This window comes from Gavia stellata, chromosome Z (genome assembly GCF_030936135.1).
Source record: "Gavia stellata isolate bGavSte3 chromosome Z, bGavSte3.hap2, whole genome shotgun sequence".
Taxonomy (NCBI): domain Eukaryota; kingdom Metazoa; phylum Chordata; class Aves; order Gaviiformes; family Gaviidae; genus Gavia; species Gavia stellata.
In genome coordinates this window covers 40,047,223-40,068,497 of record NC_082637.1, presented here as the reverse complement: position 1 = coordinate 40,068,497, position 21,275 = coordinate 40,047,223, and the positions used below count along the sequence as shown (strand labels likewise).

Sequence of the window (21,275 nt, the reverse complement as noted above, 5' to 3'; positions counted from 1 at the left end):
GCAAACCACCGGGTCACGGCGACGGCGCAGCCCGCCCGCCGCCCCGCAGGCACTCGCCCGCACTCCTCGGGCCTCGCCGCCGCCGCCAGCCGTCCCTTAGGCGCGAGCGCCACCGCTTCACGCGCCCCGCCGCTGCCCCGCCCCAGCCGCGCGCCCCCATTGGCCGCCTTCTCAGGCCGCTTCCCGTGCCCCTCGCCCCTCCCGCGGCGGGGAGAGAGAGCAGAGGGGCCGAGCCTCTGCGCGCGCGGGGATTGGCTGGGTCCCGCCTGGGGCTGGGGAAGAGCCTGCAGCCGCCACTGGGGGGCGTTACCTATAGCACCCGCCCCTCCCTCCCTCCCTTCCTTCCCCTGCCTGCCACCGCTCCCCGCGCACCGCTCCCGGGAGCCCGGTGAGGGCTTGTACCGCCGCCCGCCCCGCCCGGCACGGCGGGCCAGTTCGCAGGCAACCGACTGCCGCCCCACCGCTTCCCCGTCCGCGTTCGGGCCCGCCCCAGCTATGTCCAAGCCTCCACCTAAACCGGCCAAGCCAGGTAAGGGAGGGGCCCGGGGCCCGACCCGCCGTCCCCCGGCCGCCTCGCCCGCTGGCCGCGCGAAGTCGGCGCGGGGCGCGGAGCAGCCCGCTGCCTGCGGTTTGGGAGTCGGGTCTGGACTGTCAGAGCCGGGAGCCCGGCCGAGGGGAGCGGAGCAGGGCCGCCTACCCCTTCCTTTCCACGCCCCGCCGCCATTAAGCACCGCACCGCTTGCTCGGTGTCGGCAGCGGAGGCAGCCCCTCCCGTGGCCCTAGCGCCAGCGGCCCCGCTGGAAGCGGTGGTGGCGCTGCTTCGGCACGCTGGCATCGTGTCTGGGCGGGATCCCGCGCCTGCTTCGGCTCTGGAGAAGGCTCGAGAGTGCCCCCGGGGCAGAGCCACCTCCCTGGGACAGGCCCCCCGAGTCGCCGGCTTGCGCAGAGCCCCCTCGCCCCAGCCCTCCTCCTCTGGGGCGGCCCGGGCCTGGGAGCCGTGGTGGCCCTGGCGCTTGGCGCGGTGGCACGCCCAGCCCGCGGCTGCTGTCGAGGGGAAGCTGGCGTAGGCTGAAATGCACAGGAAACCTTTTGACATGTTAAGAAACAGGCGTTGAAATACTCTGAGGTCTGCCCTGCGATTGCGTGGGTTAGCAATACGTTGGTGCATAAAAGTGGTTTTATGGTATAGTCCGATGCTATGTTCTTCTGCCATGGCGTCCACTGCTTTCCCTTGTAGGACTCCCAACAGCCAAACTTTCAACGTGTCTTCTGACATTCTGGTGCAAATGTGCGCATCGCCCTTTCTACTGTGTTTAGTCACAGATGTATAAATTTTTGCTCCTGCACCCTTTTCAGATAAATATAGTGCAAAGTTACTTTCAAAAAAGTAGTAACAATCACAGATTTTTCTAAAAATGTATTGAAAAACCACTGGAAGTTTTATGGTTTTAAACCTTGGAATAGAAAGGGTATCTTTCAGGTAACCATACATTCTTCTGTCAAAATTTAAGCCATTAGGTTTAGGGTTTTGTTTTCTTAAATAAGGAATTGATCTGGAAAATGCAGCTGCTGTTTATCATGTTTGCATATCATCTCCCAGTATGAAAGGTTAAATTCTCACTTTAAAGTTAAAAATTCATTGTGAATGTAATTAAATAGGTAAGACTAGCTAGCGTCTCCCAAAATATGATTATCTGATACCTAAATACATCTGAACTTCAATATATTTTGCACTTAGAATAGTATTTGAAATACTGATAGTTTTTAGAAATAATTAAACACATGACCTAATTGAGTATTTTAACTAGGCACCTTATAAAACAAGTTTTTAATTTAAAATCAAGTAAGTGCAAACCTGGTTTAGACCATTTAAACCATCAGTCTTGACCTACTCGCAGAAGCAAAATCTGTTGCAGCTCTCTGAATATAGAGTTTCATCCTTGGAAGAATTCCCTCTGCCCTGCAGTTTGCTAAGCCTCTTTGAAAACAGCTTACTTGAAATAAAAAAAGACAGTAATAGAATCATTGCTGTTGTGCACTGTCACTAAAAACCCGTACAGAGGAAATCTGTGGGCTTCTGAAAGGGTGTGGTGTTGCTTTTAACAGCCAAATATGTAAGAAGAGTAGATTTTTCCAATGAAGTTGGGAAGTTAGTTTTCTAATTTGCAAAAAGATCAGTTAAATTTTAACCTAAGATTCTTAAGGAATTGAAGGCTCTAGCTCTACCTAACCTGCAGGAGCTATCAGACTAACTCAGACGTGTAATGTCTAATACTAGGTGTCTCTCACTAGTTTGCTGGTGTGCAGTTTTGTGGTATGCGTGATCTGATAAAATGCAGACTGCCATCAAAAGGACAGGTTCCCTACCCCCTCCACAACCCCATCGTCCCCTTTTCATTCCATTTAGTGACATGACAAGCTGGATTGGTGCTCTGACTTTTTATTTTAGGTTATTTTTATGTCTGATGAACTTGCTGAGCTGGTTTACCACACGAGTGCTTGACACAGCAAAAGGAAATGGGTGGAAATAAATGGCTGAAGAAGGAAGAGGAGGAGAATAAGACTCTCTTGGTAGTGGCTTTCAGAGCTGAGTAAGGGTAATGAGATTAATTTTGCCAAATCCCTAATTTTTGAAGAGAGGAGGACTTACGGAGGCTGTTGTGTTAAATTTTTTCCAAGGCATTTTCAGGAACGGACTGTCTTCTAGCATACTCCAAAATATTACTGTAGTTGTAGTTCTGGCTTTGTTCTGCCTAGAATATCAGTTATGCCTGTGATACTGTTACTGAATCTCTCAGGGTTATAGATGTTAAAATGTACTAATTAAAGACAGATAAATATAGGAACTGCATGTGGTGAAATAGTTGCTACAGCAACTTAATGCTGTCTCTTTTCGTGGCTTTTAGACTGCAGTTGGTGGAATGTCTTGGTGTGTTTGGTCAAGCAGTGACTTGTCATCGCTGACTATTATCAGGTATCTAGTCTATAAACTGGGCTATAACCTATGTCAGGGAACAGCAAACCTGCTCGTCTTGCTGATGAATTGTTACAATTCAAGACAGATAGAAGAGGATACAAGATACTGGTTGCTGTAGTCCTTTCCTTTGTGTTAAGGAAAAAAAAGTGCAGGTTAGATAGAGATGAAAGGAGATATAGCAGGTGGCAGGAAAGTGAAAATATTTAGTGAAATAAATATTTATTCTTTCTAAAACAGTGAGTGTTCACTGTTCATCACAGGGGTGTTGGACATTAGAGTTGGATGGCTAGACAGTGCTTTAAAAATGTGAGAGAAAAAGGAGGTGCAAAAGGAGAAAAACTAACTAGCTGTAGCGTTAAGTGTGGTTTTCTTCAGTACATGAGAGCATTTTATCTGACAGAAGACTCTTCTGTTAATCCTGTGGCATGTACAGCACATTAGGATTTCAGTTACAGAGAGATGGTTTTGACATCAATGTATTTTAGACAGTCATCTGATGTTTGTCAAAACTTGAGCTAGTATTTTGGGGTCTGTGGTTAGCCCTTGAGTAAGGGGTCATGATTGTTTTTAGAGGCTTTAGAAGGCTTTTAATTTCTAGTGTTTTGAGACTGTTTTGGTTTTTTTACACAAGTGCCTAGCTTTGCTTTTCTTTTGGGGCTATTGTTTTCTAGCTGTATTTTCTATTTAGACTTGCTATTGAAGATAAAAAAGGAGTGGAGTGGGAGTTGAAAATAGCAGAAACTTTCTTCTCTCTGTGTTATACAAGGGTAGGGTTTCGCCTTCATTTTGAAAAATTCTATTGATGTCTCAAACTACATTATTCTTTGCAGAGTTCATAAACCTCTTAAACATTCTGTGTTGGATGTTCATCCTATTTACAAAAGTTACTTATTAAGTCCTTTGAACTTGACAAGCTGTATCGGCCTCTGCTAGTTGTCTCCTTGAACAGTGCTCTCTGTCTGATTATCCATTTTTCATTAGAGCCTTAGATAGTGTGCAGCAACAGCTTTTGGGGAGATGAAAGTGGTATATTAATATTTTAAAGAAACCTTACTTTCATATTCTCCAGATAGAGTAAGGTTTGTTGATCCTGGCCTGGAGTCCACTACATTTTACAGAGAAAGACCAGTCTTTGTCCCAAGGAAATTACTGTTTTAAATTATTACAGTTGAGAGGAAGGGAGGCAGTAGGAAACATAACATATTAACATGAAGGGTTATTACCTAAAAGTAGGTCTGTTGGCTTTGCATCCACTAGTAGTTGTTGCAGTTAAAAACAGGATTCTAAACGTAAATGTTTCGTTTGAATCACAGTCAAGTTCACTTCACCTTAATTCTTAGGTAAAGTAGGAGCTGTGACAGCATTCACAGGAGCAGAAGACCTACATTGAGACACGTGCCGAAGGTCTTAGCAGTAGGCTTAAATTTGGCTTAAGCGGTGGTGCTTTGGGTTCCTTGTAGTCAAAGAAAGGTTTCTGTTAGCTAGGGAGATGTGAGCATGTGAATGTGGGGAGTTATGCTACAGTCATCAGCTCTAACAGGAGAAAAACATAAGAGGAACAATTAAACAGTTCCAAGTCTGATTTCAACGTGAATTTTAAACTTTCATTTCTGACCCCAAACCCTCTTCTTACTGCAAGCTGCTAGGGCCACAAACAAGCTTCTTACAAGTGAAGGTATTCTGTGTATTTGCAGAAAGAAAATTGGTAAGAAGTAGAAGATTTCAGCATCAAACTGTGCCAGTCGAAATTCATTTGTGAAATTGTGTTCCCATACATCTTCTGTGAGAATATTCTTAATTTTGATTTTCTGTAAACAAATGCTATTTGTTCCTTCCACTCCAGATACTGACTGGTGCAGTCCCTGATTGTTCCTGGGCTACCCCAGTTTGTCATCTACACTGGCACCAGTTTACCCTTTGCATTCTTTTCAACATGTCCCTAAGCAGATTCTCAGGCTTTTTTGTGTGTTTAACATACCCTCCTCCCTTCCTCCTCTCTGATTTGTATGCCCTGTGTTCACTTCCCTTTTCTAACAAGCACTACTTAGAAGTGGAAGATGGTTCTCTAACCAGTGGGGACTCTGCTTTTTTTCTGTCTCAGTTGTGGCAATCCTTAACTGCTGTGTTGTACTCGGTTGTGTCTCTGTGCAAGACCTGTGAGCAAAATGCCAAAATACAAGCTGCACTCCTGTAAAACATATTTCCACTACTTTTATTCCTGCTTGAAGGTCTGGGTGTAAAGCACCTTATTTTCCAGCTCCTGAGAAGCCAGAAAAAAATGTTTCAGTCTGACCATAATGTCCTTCTAATAAAATTGTATGTCTCCTAAGAGACATGCAGATCATTATATGAACATCTCTTTGTTTACTAAAGCAAACTGCAAGCATATCACAAATTATTCTGATCTGCAACTTAACCTTTGATATTGTCACTTGATCAAAAGATTATGACTTCGAATTGTTGCCAGGTTGTGTAATTCCTTTGCAGGTTCTTAGGCCAACACTGAGAAAACAAATACACTGTCCTTTTGCTACTATGCTTTCTGTGAGGTCAGGCAGAAGATGCCTCTCACTTCCTTCAGAGAAATTCAGCTGAATGTGGATCAAAATTCATGTTCCCAGTTATACATGTTCTGGGAGGAGACTCTAAAACCAGCATAGGCCCTGGAACATGCAAACTGCCCTTTTTCTTTCCCCACATCCCAAATCTTATGCATATTTTCTTTTTTTGGTCCATTTGTTACAGGTGGGGATTCAAATTAATTGTTTTCAATCAAGTTAGTGCTAGAGAGAGTAACCTGATTCTCAACTGCTTCTGTGCAGCCTGATGGGAGCAAGGAGGAGGATGGCTCATTACAGTTAACCCAGGATTAGCTTGAACACTTATAGGAGTTTTCTGATTTATCTGTAGATGACCATGGCCGATTCTGATTTTCTAGAGCAGAGATTATCCCTTTCTCTGTATTATAGGCACTGATAGTGCTTTGTGACACCCAGTGAATCTTTTTATCTAAAGTAAGTTAATTATTCTGATTTTTGTGGTAGACTAGAGCTGCTCACTCTAAATATAGCTAATGAAAAGATGCTGCATCAGGATCAATATCTGATTTGTAGAACCTTGTTTGCGTTGATGAGATTTGATTGTGTCTGTCTATAGCAGGTGAAGCAGGGTGTGAAATGCTAGCAAAAGACTCATATCAGTCCACTGGGGCCACGCCTTGGTAGCTCCTGTGAACATTGGCTTACTGCCATGATTATTTTCTTAATTAAAATAAATGGCTCTTGCACCAAGTACTTCTTTTTGGTTGAGGAAGTAGTATAAATTGACAGGTAATGAATTTTTTTTTTCTTTCTTTAATGGGTGAAAGCAAATAAGAGGAAAGCAGAGAATGCTTTGGTGGCAAGTTGAGTAAAAGAGGGGATTTTAATACTAGTGTCTGCGGTGGTATAGAGAAGCTGGGGTAAAAGAACAGAAGGGAAGGGGGGAAAAAAGCATCACTGAGAGAGAAACAGTAACTCCTTGTTACGAAAACACTTAGCACTTCTTTGGAAACAATCTTCTGTTAACGATACTGCAATTAATTGAAAATAAACCTCAAAATTTTTAAGAGGAAACAAAATGCTTCTGGTCTTTTGAGAAAATTTTTTTTTTATTACTTTGTATTACAAAGCACTGCAGTGATCTTGCTTTAGTTCAGTACATATCAGAAGCTGTATTTTAAGCTGTTGTTACTGTTCAGCACCTCAGTTTCTTTACTTTTATGCACTTAGCTGGGAGAGGGTCATATTAGAAATCTGAGTTGCCTGTTTCTGTTCCTGATAAGAGCAGGAGAAGTTTATAGGAGAAGTTACCCAAATAATTTGAAGGGTGTGAGGTCAGCCCAAGTTGATAAAGGCATTTGGTTTATATTGCTGGTTAGAGAGAATCATTAGCTTGAGTCCTTTACCCTGTTGTGTTGCTGGGGGAGCATTTGGCAAATTGTGGCTTGGGGGGTTTGTATGCTAAGAATATTTGTGTCTGTTTAGTATGTGTAGTAAGTTATCTTTTTTTATTTGTCAGATAGTTGTCTTGCAGATGTTTAATGCAAATTCCATGAGAAGAGAAAAGACAGCCTTGTGGCTAAGGTATGGGATTGAAAAGAAGAAACATTTAAATTTGTCCCCGTGCTTAGAAAAAGATTTATTATGAGACCCATCACTGCACTGTGTCTCTATTTCCTTTGTTTTTAAAAGGGATACTCCCCTCGTTAGTCTTGCTGAGAATAAAGTCCTTAATGTTTGCCTGGTGTCTTGAAATCTTAAATAAGGTACATGCGTCTTCTGTATTCTAGTTATTTTGCTCTCTAGAAGTACATGGTGGGGAGGTGCAGTCAGTCAGCTTTGATAAATTCAGATCAGTGCTAATGTATTAGTTCTCCATGCTACATGAATCTTACAGTGTGGTTCGTAGTGGAGAGATGGTAGTAAGGGGCAGCACAGGAGGTGCTCAAGCACTTTTTAACTTTTTGCTTGTTCCAAAGAACACTCGCCAATGCAAGCTCTGTCTGCATGCCTAGGGATGGGCATTGCTAAAAAAAAGTACTTCAAGTGATTACAGGTACTCATGTGCCTAGTAAAATACGATTTGTTAGTATTTGCAGAACAGGGATTAAAGTTTAATATGCCCTTCACATCCTTGCATTTTGTTATTTTAAATCCTCTAGACTGATTTTTTTGCATTAAAATTTGGCACAAATAATTGCCATGCCAAGTGCTAAAGTCCTGTTGTTTTTAGCTCTTAAATGCAGCAACATAACCAGGCTTAATGTCTGTTCAACAAGAAGTATTTAAAAGGTTGGTGCGGGTAATGAGTAGTGTTTAACTCCCATTTAAGGTGCTGTAAAATTAACATTAACCAGACTTGCAGTTCTATAGATGCAAATCTGTAGTTTGTATTTCATCACAGGAAAATGTTTTAGAATGTGTTGTGCTGTGTGTGACACCACAGCTTGACATTTGGGGAAGTAACTGTCTGTTTCAGTTGCATAGAGTGAGAAATACAAAACAAAAAAACCAACCATGAATAGCCTTTTGTTTAAACAACATTTCAGCAATACTTCTATCAGCATTAGTGTTTCCATTCTTCTTTTTCTCCCCTTAGGGTGTGATCACTTTAGAAAACCTGTTGACACAGATGCAATACATTATTACAGGAAACACGTATGACACATACAAATCTATATTTCTTGCTTTTCCCTGTCTTCTGCCATCTTCTCATTTCCCCTTTTAATCTTTCATATTCTCCCCTTTTGCTGTCCATTTCCTCCTTTTACTTACAAAAACCCTTGAAAATTGGTGGGTGATGGTTAAAGTCGCCAGAGTTGTCAGTGTGCAGTTCTGTCTTGCATTTTTCTGTGATCTATGTAGGAAAGCCAAGGAGAACGGACAGTACTCTGTCACCCACCCTGTTTTGTCATCTCTTGCTCTTCTTTTCTTTATTTATTTTTTCTTTTCTTTTTTTTTTTTTTTTTTTGTTTGACTTCTCCCCAGCTGCAGTTCAGCTATTTCATTCTGAAGCTCTTAGATCTAGGACACATTACTGTCTACTGTCCTTGTTCATCATTTCCATATGGGTAATGAACAGAACAGAGGTTTCATCCTTTTTAGCTCTTGCCACAGTGCAGGTATTTAGTTTCTGAGGCAAAGGTCTGAGAAGTGTTGGACCTTTTATGTCTTGGAAATGGCTGCTGTATGAGAGAGAGAACCAGTAAAGCCAAATTGAAATTGTATGGTGTTACTAAAAAATAAGATCTGGGGGGAGCATGGGATACAGTTACAAATGTCTACATGCATTTGGCAATCTAGAAAGTTTACATGGATTAATTTTATGGTTATACTTTTACATATACTTAGCCCCAAAAAAGCATAAGACAGAGGAGTACAGAAATGTTTTGCTTAGTAGTTATGCCTTGGTAAATACCACTTCATAAACAAGTGCTGTGGCATGGCTCTTGCTATGGAATTTCCCAAGGTATTTGAAAACATCTTTTAAGAGCCACCCCAAGCCTGTGGGGTATGCTGCAAAATGGCAGCTTATACAGTTGAGTACCATTCTCCTTTCTCAGGCCTGTCAGCATATGTACATTTAGACTGACATTTCTAAAGCCCTTAAGTTAACTTTCTGAAATTACCACTATTGTGGGTAGACTTTTAGATACTGGGGTAACAAAGACTACATGTAGCAAAAAACAGGCAAACAAATCTGTAGCATGGTTCTTCTTTACAGAAATGTAAAGGCTTATACTGGAGACATAAGGAAACCTACTTTCTCATTATTCAGTTCTCTCCATATAATATACTACATAAGATTTTGTGTATGGACACTTTATTGTACAGTACTAACCTTTGGCAGTAAATTAATCAGTTTCTCTGAGGATACGAAATAGCCTGGGCTAAGCATGGTCTAAGTAATGCATTGTCCTGATGGACCAAATACTGCTTCTATATAAACATGTATAATATAATGTAAGAATCTAAAATACAGCTACATACCTAAGATATGTAAAAGTAAACAAGGTTCCATACTTAAGACTTCAGATACTTAAAAGTAAACAATACAGAACAGTCTGCATAATATATTTCTCCATTGAGTTCAGCTAATAAAATTATGTAAGATACATGTTTCTTCTCCTGTACTCATCTTATACTTTGTGCACGGTGCTCTTGAAATGTACCTTTATTGAATTTTTAAAAAAATGTTTATAGGGATGCTTCTTCTGCAGTTTATGCAATTAAATTTGTACCTCTCTGCATTAAGGTTATCTTTTCTTGGCTTGGATGCTGCTGACAGTCTCTTCAAAACTACCCTATTAGTGGAATTGTAAACACTGTAGCTTATTTTAAGCATCTGAATAGAACACCATGTCAGATGTACATTCCATAAGTAGGACTTGATGACCATTTGTCATTTTTCTTAAATGCAATGATTTCTGTGCTATTGCATTATTTTCCGAATTGGTAGTGACTACAAGTAAGTATGAGAACATGTTGCAGATGGTCATTGTTTTCTTTCTTTATTCTTTCCTTAATTCTGTATCATTTGACAAATCTGATATTATTAATAAAAATATATACAACATGTATGAGTGTGTGTGTGGTATATACAACTGAAACTACACTTTGCCTCAGAAATCGATGGCAACACTTTAGTTGACTTGCATGGTGAGCTATGAAGACCTGGTTAGGTGTGCACAAGAGGCAGCTTACATTTAGCTGATCAGGTGGCCCACTTCCTTCAGAACCCATGCTGCTGGGTTGAGTCTTTTCCTCATGATTTTCATTGACAGAGGCATAGCACAAACTCATTCAGCAGGCAGCTTTGAAGGTTAAGGAAAGGAATTTGTTTGGATTTGAGGGCTGTATGTGTATGCTGTGTTTAGAAGGCATGCTACTTGATACTACTTATTTTTTCTTTTTTAGGGCAGGTTAAAGTGTTCAGGGCCCTGTATACATTTGAGCCCAGAACGGTAAGTACATCTAGATTTTAGGGTTTTGGGAAGCTTAATTTTAACCTTGTCTATAACAACGTCTCTTCAGTTCTGCTAGGGTTGGCCTATTAGACTTACTGTACTATGTTTTCAGTGAAAAAGCCTGTTGATGGATATTGGTTCTTAATGTGTCTAAAACTGCCTGAATGATCATCATTCTACTTTTTAAAGTCCAGCTCTTTTTAAAAGGAGCGTGCTTTCTTCTCTAGTATCAGTTACCTGCAATCTAAGATCAGCAGTCTAAGTGATTTTTGTTTTCTTTTCTTCCAAAGGCAACAAAGATAATTGAGAACTAAGAGTTTTGATCAACAGGGACCAACCAAAAAGGGGATGAAGTTAACAAACACAAGATATATTTCTCTGCTTTTGCTGCACAGTGCTCTGTTGGAGCAGCCTTTTTCTTCAGTTGTCAGGAAGGTCATAGATCCAAAAAGTCAGCTATAGGCAAGTCAAAGTATAGTATGGGAAGACTGTCAGGCTGTTGCCTAGTTGCTAGAGAATTTGAGTTATTGTTCTTTTGAAAGAAGAGCTGAGTGTACTCTGCTTTATCCAGGTATTTGTTTTACCTAAGTACACACATTCAAATTTTTGTTAACTCTCCCTTTTTAATTTTTTTTTTTTTTTAAGCCAGATGAACTGTACTTTGAAGAAGGAGATATCATTTACATCTCGGACATGGTGAGTCTAAGACATCACATACAGACTGAATGCTTCTGAGATGCAGCATATCCCTTCTAAAATATCTTCCCTTTTCTTTGCAGAGTGATACAAATTGGTGGAAAGGAACTTGCAAAGGCAGAACTGGACTAATTCCAAGCAACTATGGTAATGTCTAGAATATTTTCATTTGGTATGATAATTCACAATCAAAGGAAATCACAAAATAAAAACAACTGACACACTTATTTTCAAAAACTAATCACTGTATTGGCATTTAACAGTCGTCTGCCAGAGTATTTCAGAATACATCTGCAATATTAGTCACCAGTGTAGATCAGCAGCGGACAGGCTGTCTTAAGTTTTTATAACCTAGAGGCAGCTTGAATTTGCCAAGTGTTTATGTTTCTGGTTGTGCAGGTAACAGCAATAGATGCTTTTAATTTTGAGGGGAAGAACACTTAGATCTAAAGGATGGTTTTACAGATGGCACATGAAACTAATAGGCTTTTATTCTTGAGAACCTCAATGAACGTATGGCAATTTTCAAGATCTTCTCATTAGCAGTATCTTGGCTGTATTCCTTCAATCTGTACATTGCCTTTTTCTAAGTAGACCTAAGGATGGACAGCCACAGCCTTTAGTAGCTTTGAGATCAAGAAGTCTGACACAGTGTGGAGTGGCTTCTTACAGAGATAGATAATCAATACTGGAATTGTAAAGTAAACCTGCATATGGACAGGAAGCTAAAGTATATTGTGAGCAATTCTGTAGGCTTCCTTTCATGGGGTTTTTTCCCTTCCCCCCACTTAAGAAAGAGGGCTGTTTTGCTTGCAATTTGTTACTTTTTAATGGATATATTCAGCCACAGAAAACATTGTTTTCTTGGGGATTGCACCACATTAAATATCCCATACCTGTTTTGACTGAATAGAAATTGCGTTTTCAGATTCAGCTAAAATCACTTTGAAAAGCCGTAAGTACAGACAACACAGAACAATTCTTCCAAGCCCTCCCAGGAGTGTAGGCAGAGTAGCAGTGTCACATGACAGATTGCATCAAAACTGCTGATACATTAGTAACTGTGGTTGTTTCATGTTGTCCCTTCTTCACCAGCAGACATTATGGTAGCAATGCTACGATTCCCTGCCCTGACTTGTAGTTAGTAGAAATACATGAGTAGAAGCCTATGGTGCAGTTACTGAGACCATGGCATCAAATTGCACTTTAGTTTGTGACTTCCAGACTGATCCTACTCCTGTCATCTGCCAGATGTGGTCACTGTTATATACCAGAAGAATAGTTTACACATGCTTACCTACACTCAGATTTCTTTTGAACACTGAAGTGTGTTATATTTAAAATAAAACCAACAACTTACGAATTCATTTTGTGTCCCCATTGAGATAATTTGGAAAAGTTGCTTCCAGAGTGCTTTACTGAAAAGTTATCTGAGCAATAGTTTAACTTCCATTTTAGGCCAGACAGGGGGGTGTGAGGTGGTGGTGTCTCTGTCTGCACATTTGCAAAAATTTCATGTGTTAGCAGAACAGAAGCCTCTGCAGATCCTAAGAATGAAGAGTACCAGGAACATGTCTTCTGACTTAGACAAACTGCAAAATCCCCAAAGGCCTGCTTCTGCTGGTTACCATCATTAGGACTGCCTAGATTCAGTCTTAATCACTGAAATACTGTGATCTCCTGTGCTCTTCTACAACCTTTTGCAAAAGGTGGAGACAGACCTGAAACTACTGGGTCTCTGGTGGGGTCTTGTGCTCCATCTGCTGGGCTTGAAGGAACACATTTGAAAAGACTGTGAATGGCAAAGCTGATGAAGACAGAATCAGTGTTATCTGCACTGAAAATACTTATTACTGAACTTCTGACAAGAGTTTTCTAAAGAAAAAGTTATTTTAGGCTTTTGAGACAGTGTTGGTAGTGTTAACGCTTTCTGCTATGCACAACAAGCACTGCTCAATATGACTGTCATGTTCTGCATGTGTAATGGCTGTCTGTTCTAGGACTGGCTTCTCCTGCTCTGCTTTAGGATTCTGTTCACTGCAAAAATTTTTTTAAACTGAAATATCAGAATCTAACATTTGCATTTTATTTTAGTCACAGCTAGAGACATAAGCATGTGAAATCTTGCAATTACAAACATTATGGGAGGAATACATACTAAAGTAAGAAAAGATCTGGTTAGGCCACAACAGTCTTGAGACTTTTATTTATTTATGTTTATATGTACATTGTATTTGCCTGCATTGCATCTGATTACAGTAACAGTTTGATCTGAGGAACACATTCTCCCTGCCTCCTGTAACAAGCCATAGTGCATGGGTTTAGAGAGCCTACTCATCTCAGATTGTACACTGGCCTACTTGAATGTACCCTTAGTAGTCACAGGTTTTTCCACCTAAAAAAGAACTTTTTAAAAAAGAGTTTCCAGGTCATGGTCCCACTTCCAACTGTTTCACAGTGCTGTTCAGTTTCTTTTTGCTGTGGCAACAACACAGTGACCAGGAACTGTTTGCTGCTCCTCTCTAGTAAAACCTAAAGCTTGTGAGATGAAGAAAAGGTCTACAGAAGCCTGAATTTCAATCTGCCCTTTCATTGTTTAAGCAGTTTTGATTTGCAGACCTCCTGCAAGTTTTCCAGGGAAGATAAAAAAATCTCTGTAAAACAAATAGAAAGCCTATTGACAGTGGACTTTTTTTTTAGTTACTCTTCATAGTTCCCTTGGAAATAATTCACTCATAACTACAGATGGCAAGCTGTAGGTTGAAAGCCTAGCCACATGCAACTGCCGAAAACCATCTTACAAGTGTAGAAAGGGAAGTAACAGCCGAGATGAAATATTGCCAGATTCCTGGTGGCTTGAAACCGCTGATAAATTTGATGCTGTTCTTTGAAGTTTTTGCAAGCTCTTCTCTGCATTGCTTTCCCATACACAGAAAATTGAAGTGCATCTGACTAGTTTATCACTCACAAATTCTTTTCCACGTTAGAATCAAATACGTATTACTGGTTCTTCCGGAATAAATCAAAGTTTTATTTCCACACAGGCGTCAAATATCTGTTCAGTTTCAGAAGTAGTTAGAATTTACTCTCTGTTTCATTTCAGTGGCAGAGCAAGCTGAGTCTATTGATAACCCACTGCATGAAGCTGCCAAACGTGGTAAGTGTGATTTGGGTTTTAGTTGTGTAACGCTAAAGGATGATTTGTTTGTTTTTTGCCAAAATAATAATATATTTAGAATGAAGATGTCCTGTCTGTTTTCATTGTCTGGTATCTTGAAAAAGTTACCTGGTAAGTTTTGCAGCTTTCAGAAGCTGAGCTGGTTTACAGCCTGGTAGAATTGCCACTCTGTGATTGTATACACAGAAAAAGAGTTTGGTACCATTCATTTAACTACATAGAGATTCAAAGGTCTCTTGGGAGTGGAAGAAAAGATGTTTGGTATGACTTGGACTGGTTGTTTTATGAATTGTAAGTGTTGCTGCTAATGACTTTTTCTTGTCCTAAGTTCATAGGAGGACCGACACCCTTCAGAAAGAACTACGTGCCTTTAATGGTTCTGTTAACTTTTCAAAGAAAAAAAAAATCATCAAAACTGAATTTGTCTTTCAGGCAACCTAAGCTGGTTGAGAGAGTGTTTGGATAATCGAGTTGGGGTCAATGGCTTAGACAAAGCTGGAAACACAGCTCTGTACTGGGCATGCCATGGAGGCCACAAAGGTATCAGAGAATTAATTTGATGTAACTGTTCTCTGGTTTTCTTGATTTGCTTGTTAGACTGATTGCTAAAATTGCAGTGCTAAATAATAAAGCCAGGATTTTTTTTACTGTCATTCTAGTTTTTTTAAAAAAAGAGTCAAAGCTGGAAGGGAGGTTCAGCTCCAAATGCTGTATGTTTTGTCATTGCTGTTGAAGCAGGCATTCTAATAAGCATACCTGTTAGAAGCAGAGTGGGAAGAAGGACAGACCAAAAATAAGTGTTATATTGTTTTGGGTATTTTATACAGTAGCATTTCTTTGTGACTAATGGTTGTTTGCTCAATGTAGTCTGACTGTTACAGATTTTCATTAGCTGATTGGATCGCTCTTTCATTGAATCTTAACCAAAATTTATACTATGAACGCAAAAAAGCCTTTTTTGTTTCCACTAAATTTTTCTCTTTATTTCCCCCATCCCCTGTTTTTTGCAGATATAGTGGATATTCTTTTTACCCAGGCAAACCTAGAGTTAAACCAACAGGTGGGTTAAACCAACAGACCCTTACAGTAGAGGTGTGATGTTATTCATCCTTGGTACAAGCTGAAAGTTTTGCTGTATTTTAATCCTGTTGCTTTTCCCTCTAACTTCACAGAACAAATTGGGAGACACAGCTTTGCATGCTGCTGCATGGAAAGGTTATGCAGATATTGTAGAGATGCTGCTGGCAAAGGGTAAAGATCTTCACCAAGGTTTCAACAATCTGTGTGGCAGACTAGATTCCTGAATGTTTATTAATCTGTATTTTTTTAAGTGTTTTCTATAACCCAGGTACAGTCCTTAGCCAGCTTACCTGCCTGACTTTATAAGCCTTGCAGAAAATTCTGGCAACTGTTTGGAAAGTAGACATCTCACCTGCTCAAGACAAATGTCATCCTGCTTTGCAGACAAAATAAGGCACTTACCCCAGAACAGCACTGACATCTGCTTCCTGGAAAGGGAGAGCAGCCAGCAGGTTCCCTAGCCAACTGTAGCTTGTGGAAGAGCATCCATAGCTTTTAGTCTGCTTCAGAGCAGTCCACAGATGAGGTTCCCTTGCCCATTACTGTTCTACCCATGCTAACTGAAACTTGTATCATAATACCATTGCTCAAAAAATAGCTGGGACAGTGATTCATGATGAAAATTTTCTATTATGAAGGAGCAAGAACAGATCTGAAGAACAATGAGAAGAAACTGGCTTTAGACATGGCAACGAATGCAGCTTGTGCTTCCCTGCTTAAGAAGAAGCAGAGTGCAGGTATTTCTGATTTTGTTATTGTGATACGTTTCTGCTTTTTAGAGGACACTTAATATTTTGACCAAATGTCAGTATGTTGATAGCCATAAAAGCCAGTTGGGAGCTACATGGGCTAAGAGTTTTGTTTGGAAGGGCTCATTTGTGAGAGTTAGCTCAGCAGAGCTATGATAGAGACCTATGGTTTTATCACATTCAGTGTTGCTGACTCCACACAAAATGCCATCTTGTGTCAACAAGAGGCAAAGGAGTTCAGAAGATGTGGCAATGGTAAGGAAAGGGAAGGAAATGGAAGACAGGCCCTTCAGAGCAGAGAGACTGAAAGAAAGCAAGGATGGAAACTACTTTAACAGCAGTGTACCACAAGGGACAGGGTATGAGAGTAAAACAATGTGCTATGTTCACCCTTATGCCTGTCTGTTCCTCCAGACTAAGCCAAACAAACACCAACAGATGCTCCTCTTTTATTATTGCTCATTTTCTCAAATTTCTTATTCCTGTGTCTCTCTGAGTGACTCTCTATTAGAGAAATGAAGAATGCTTTCAGTTATTTATCAAAACAGTCTCACTGCCTCCTGCTTGCATTCATCTCTGCTAATAGCACAGTGTCCATGTATAAAAGAGTTAGAGATACAAGGCTATTTTAAAAAGCTGAATAAAGACTGAATTGTTCAGTATTGCATAATTAATGTTACCTGTAGCTTTCAGGAGGCTGAAGTTAGGCTGGAAACCCTAGGTGAATTACACATGAAATGAGAAATTACTTAAAAATACAGGGAGAGTTACAGCTTTTATCAGTGATATATGCAGTCTAGCAACTGTATCGTTGCAGGGCTGGTAAGAACAGAGGGAATGCTAACCTGTGGGTGGTTAGCTGTTATGGCAAGTAAATGATGGAATAGCTGACTGCAGCTTTAGAAGGCCAAGAAGTTGCAGCAAAAATACTGTCCAGCTTTTTGAGAGAGATAATTATCAGGATTTCCCAGAAAACTTTGACAAATTATTTCCATCGGTTTTTAACTCTGAAGAAAGCAGTTGTAACAAAGGGCAGAATTTCTTCTGTTTCCATATTTTTTTTCTGTTGTAAATTAATCCCTGTTAGGAGCACTTACTTCATCTTGCATGTCAATTGTAGGCACGTGGTACAGGAGTATTCTCTGCTCTAATGTCCTTAATAATTGTATTAATATTTCATTTTCTGATACTAGGTAACTTATCTTCTACTTCTGGTGCATTTGCTTCACTCCCTCTAAATTAATTTCGTTTCATGGCTGACTGATTTTTCATCCTTAGTCACTTGATCTGTCACCAGTCTCTGGTACTCTCGCACACAATCTTTTCTTGTTTGCCTTGATACAAGCTGATGCTCTCAGTCTAACTACAATTTCAATATTAGCTTCCTCATTTGTTTTTCTGTCTTAATTTGGCCTTTTATAATCTCTGTGACACCATCTGTATACTTTTCTTGTATTTTCTTCGCTACTGTTATTCATTTCATTCTTCTGTGTCTATTGATTCTACATTTCAGTATTTCCAATGTCTGTGAGTGAAACAATTGTTCTTTTTCAGAGATTCAGTCCTATATCAGTAGTCTTCCTATCCTCCATTTCAAATCTGTTCCTGTTTGGATATGGCTTCTATCATAGTCCATCTGTAAAACATTTTGGTTTATCCAAGGAAGCTTACTTTGCCTCCACTTAAATGTTCAGTTTTGTGTTTTATATGTATACACACACATTCAGATGTCATGATTGATGAAATATTCTAAGAAATGAAAGTTATTAAAATCCTGTCCCAGAAATGCAAAAAGATTGTGTCATTTGTGCTCCTGAACAAGGGAACAATTGTTACACAGAAGAAACAGGATTTGTCCTTTCTTGAAGTATGACCCCTTGAGCACAGGGCTCTAAACTGTCTTTCTTTTCTTTCCTTTCTTTCTTTGCTGCTTCTCCTACTCAAAAAGGGGAAAAAAAAATATTTTTTGCTCTTAGATTTCTTTTATCAAAACAGTTGAGCAGGTCAGTTTTAAATTTACTCCTATTCCTTCTTCCAGAAGTCTAGGATAACATGGTTGTCACTTCTGTGAATTATGTCAGTCTTGTTATGTCTGTACCTGGTATTTTTAATACTTTGTTTTAATTTGCTATTGCAAAGCTATGACTGACTAGGATCTTGTGGTTCCTGGCTCTCAGTAGTACAATATAATATACATCATATATGATACATATTCCTGTTCCAATATATTTGGAAATCTGTAGGCAAATAATCATCTATCAGGAAAAGCCCATGCTGTCTATCTTTGTACAGTCCCAAAGGTAGATATAGTTCTGCAGGCACTGCTGCACATCTGGTGAATATACTTTAATACTCCTGTTTTCTGCTTTCTATTCTTCAAAAGCAAAAGCTCACAAGTAGATCTAAGAAATACTTATTCAGGAAAAAAACTAGGTGAGAAAGAGGGAAGGGAGAGAATAGATGGAATGTGTTTTGACTTTAACCAGAGAATGGCAGCCAGTAGGCACTCGGAATAAAACCATAGAGGCTCTTTCACCAACTCGCCCATCTTTTCCTTTGCGATTTAAAGGTAATACATACAGAAAATAGAATTAAAGGGTTCCAGCTCTGCTGTACAGGTTCCAAGGAGCCAGAAGATGGCTTTTGAAGATCACGAACAGGCTAAATCTCATGTGTAGGAGATGTGATTACTGGCTTAGCCCTACCTTTGAGACCCAGATCTACAGCCCCATCTGCATAGCCCTAACGTCTCTAAATGACAGAGGAATCAGGTTTCTCAGATCTGGTTTGCAAGCAATGCAAATGTGAGGCTTTTTCTGATTTTTTTCCTGCATTAAGAGAGAGCTTTGTTTCTTTCCAGGTACAGTCCGAACATTAAGTAATGCAGAGGAATACCTCGATGACGAAGACTCCGATTAGCTTTTATCATTCAGCCTAAAGAACTGTAACTTGTGTTGCCTATGTCATTCCCAAAACATATCCTTACAACTGTAAAAATACCTTACTTACAGCATTGCAGTCTTCCAATATAGCATATAAATGAGAGGGTGAAATCATGCTTTCCAAAGGAATAATCTTCATGTGTGCCAGAAGATGCCACATTTTAAATCAGAGTTCCTTTGGAATTATCTCACAGAGGTAGTGTGGCATACCCTTATCGTTCAATGGGCAGAGGACCATCTTCTAAACTCACAGGTTTCAACTCAGGCCTTCCCAGCAAGTGCCTTGCATCTCTGGAATACACTCCTCAAACTGAAAGGTCCCTCTGGGACAGCAGGACACCATTGCTAACACTTCCCAAAATCTCCCTGGATATAGGTTCCTTTGTGCAGATAAGATAATACTGGCAGTGTCAGTACTGGCTGACAGGCATGAATGGAGATGCTGCTATAGAGAGTGACCATCTTTTGCCCACATGGAGCCAGCAAGACAAGGTTTGATTTTATTATTTTTTTGGGTAAAATTTTTCTCCCCCTATTCCTTCCTGTGCCCCTCTAAGTAAGGGGTAGAATGACATGGGACAATCTGCCCCTGGATGCTTTGTCTTCTCTATTGCTATGGGCCCAATCCCTGAAATGTAAACTCAGGTGAAATGCTTGCTTAAGGCAGTTTTGCTTGAGAAAGACACTCAATTTTGAGGTTAGTGACTTGATTATTCTGCTTTTTGAAGAGCATTGTGCTAAACTATTCGTAATGAAAGGAAGACAGAATATTTTTCTATTTATCCTGCCTAAAAGCTTTTTTTTTACTGATCTCTTGCTTTTATTTTTTAAAAGTGTTCTTCTATTTTGTCTTAAATTACCTCAAAGATTAAGTGCGTTTGAAGGAATGAGGGAAGATGTATATTGAATATACCACAGGTATCTTGAGAAGAGATATCTGAAGCTGAATAAACATTTTTAAAATGTATTGCTTCTTCATGTGAATTAAAGAGAACTAAAAAATAAATTGAGCCACTTCCAAGCTTCCCTGCAGAGTTAAAAAATAAGTACTTCCTTCAGGCTGCTCAAATAGCTGCAGCCAAATGTTGTGCCCTACTGAGGGATACTTCCTTACTGTGATGGTAAGAAAATGTTACAAGTATTTGAGGTACAATCTCACTTTCAGTTTTTGTTGCTAACTTCCATATTAGCAACTTTGACAGATTCAGTCCAACACAGCAGTCTGTGATACTTTAAAAAAAAAAAAAAAAAAAAAAAAAAAGCTCTTGTGAAAGATTGGGGATAAATGAAAAGCTCTTGCAAGAGATTGGGGATAAATGAAAATCACACTAAGTATTTTAGAGATTAAAAGAAGTCTAGAGGACTCTGACATCCCACTTTTAAAAATAAATTGAACCAGATTTTTGTATTTTTATTATCCTGGAAAGAACTAGATACAGGTGAATCTTGTGAAATGACCACTTACCAAAGAAGGCAGTGTTTGATTGACCAGAGCTGTGTAAGATGGAGGTGTTGCATAAACAGTTATCTGCAAATATAATTCTAAACTGTTTATGTGTTAAAACCATAGAACAAATGTTTTAGCCCTATGAAATACTGTGGTCAACTGAACAGTGATGTTTTATTTTGTGTGAACTTGAAGATCCTAGAGGGGAAGAAATAAAAACCAAAGCCACCAACTTTTTCTCTCTAGCTTTCATTAAAACAATTGTTGAACATGACTCATAATAGACAGAGACTGTCCTGCTTCACATTTTATCAGCCAGCTATTTTTACTAGCTCAGACTTTTACCATGGTCAAGCCACATGTTATGCTGCATGCTGTTGATTAACGTGATGCAATTTCACAATGCAAGCAAAAAAGGGACCTGTAATAAGAGGCTAGAGAAGCAAGAAGGTTCATGTATCTGTTACATGAGTCTTCTTCCTGCATAAATGAAGCTCACAAGGTTAAAATTCTTCACTGTCACAGGATGTGGAGAGAATGGCTCTTCCCAAGTCACTGTTTTTTCTATCAAGCTTTGGAGGCAGAGTTTGTATTCATAAATAACTCTTAATGTGATGTCTTCTGCTGCCATGGTTTCAACATCCTACAAGTTAATTGCAGCATTTGATTTAAAAATTTAATGTTATGCTCACGTCTGTG

At 39.8% G+C, this 21,275-nt stretch overlaps 1 protein-coding gene across 1 annotated transcript; it reads left to right on the top strand.

Moving 5' to 3' along the window:
- Window positions 1–445: 445 nt before the first annotated feature.
- On the top strand, window positions 446–20,096 carry OSTF1 (osteoclast stimulating factor 1). The gene is made up of 10 exons (XM_059833364.1): window positions 446–529; window positions 10,435–10,481; window positions 11,130–11,180; window positions 11,264–11,327; window positions 14,284–14,337; window positions 14,791–14,898; window positions 15,369–15,418; window positions 15,531–15,609; window positions 16,077–16,175; window positions 19,048–20,096. The coding sequence occupies exons 1-10, from the start codon at window positions 496–498 to the stop codon at window positions 19,104–19,106; spliced, it is 645 nt and encodes a 214-aa protein (XP_059689347.1). The 5' UTR covers window positions 446–495; the 3' UTR covers window positions 19,107–20,096.
- Window positions 20,097–21,275: the final 1,179 nt, after the last annotated feature.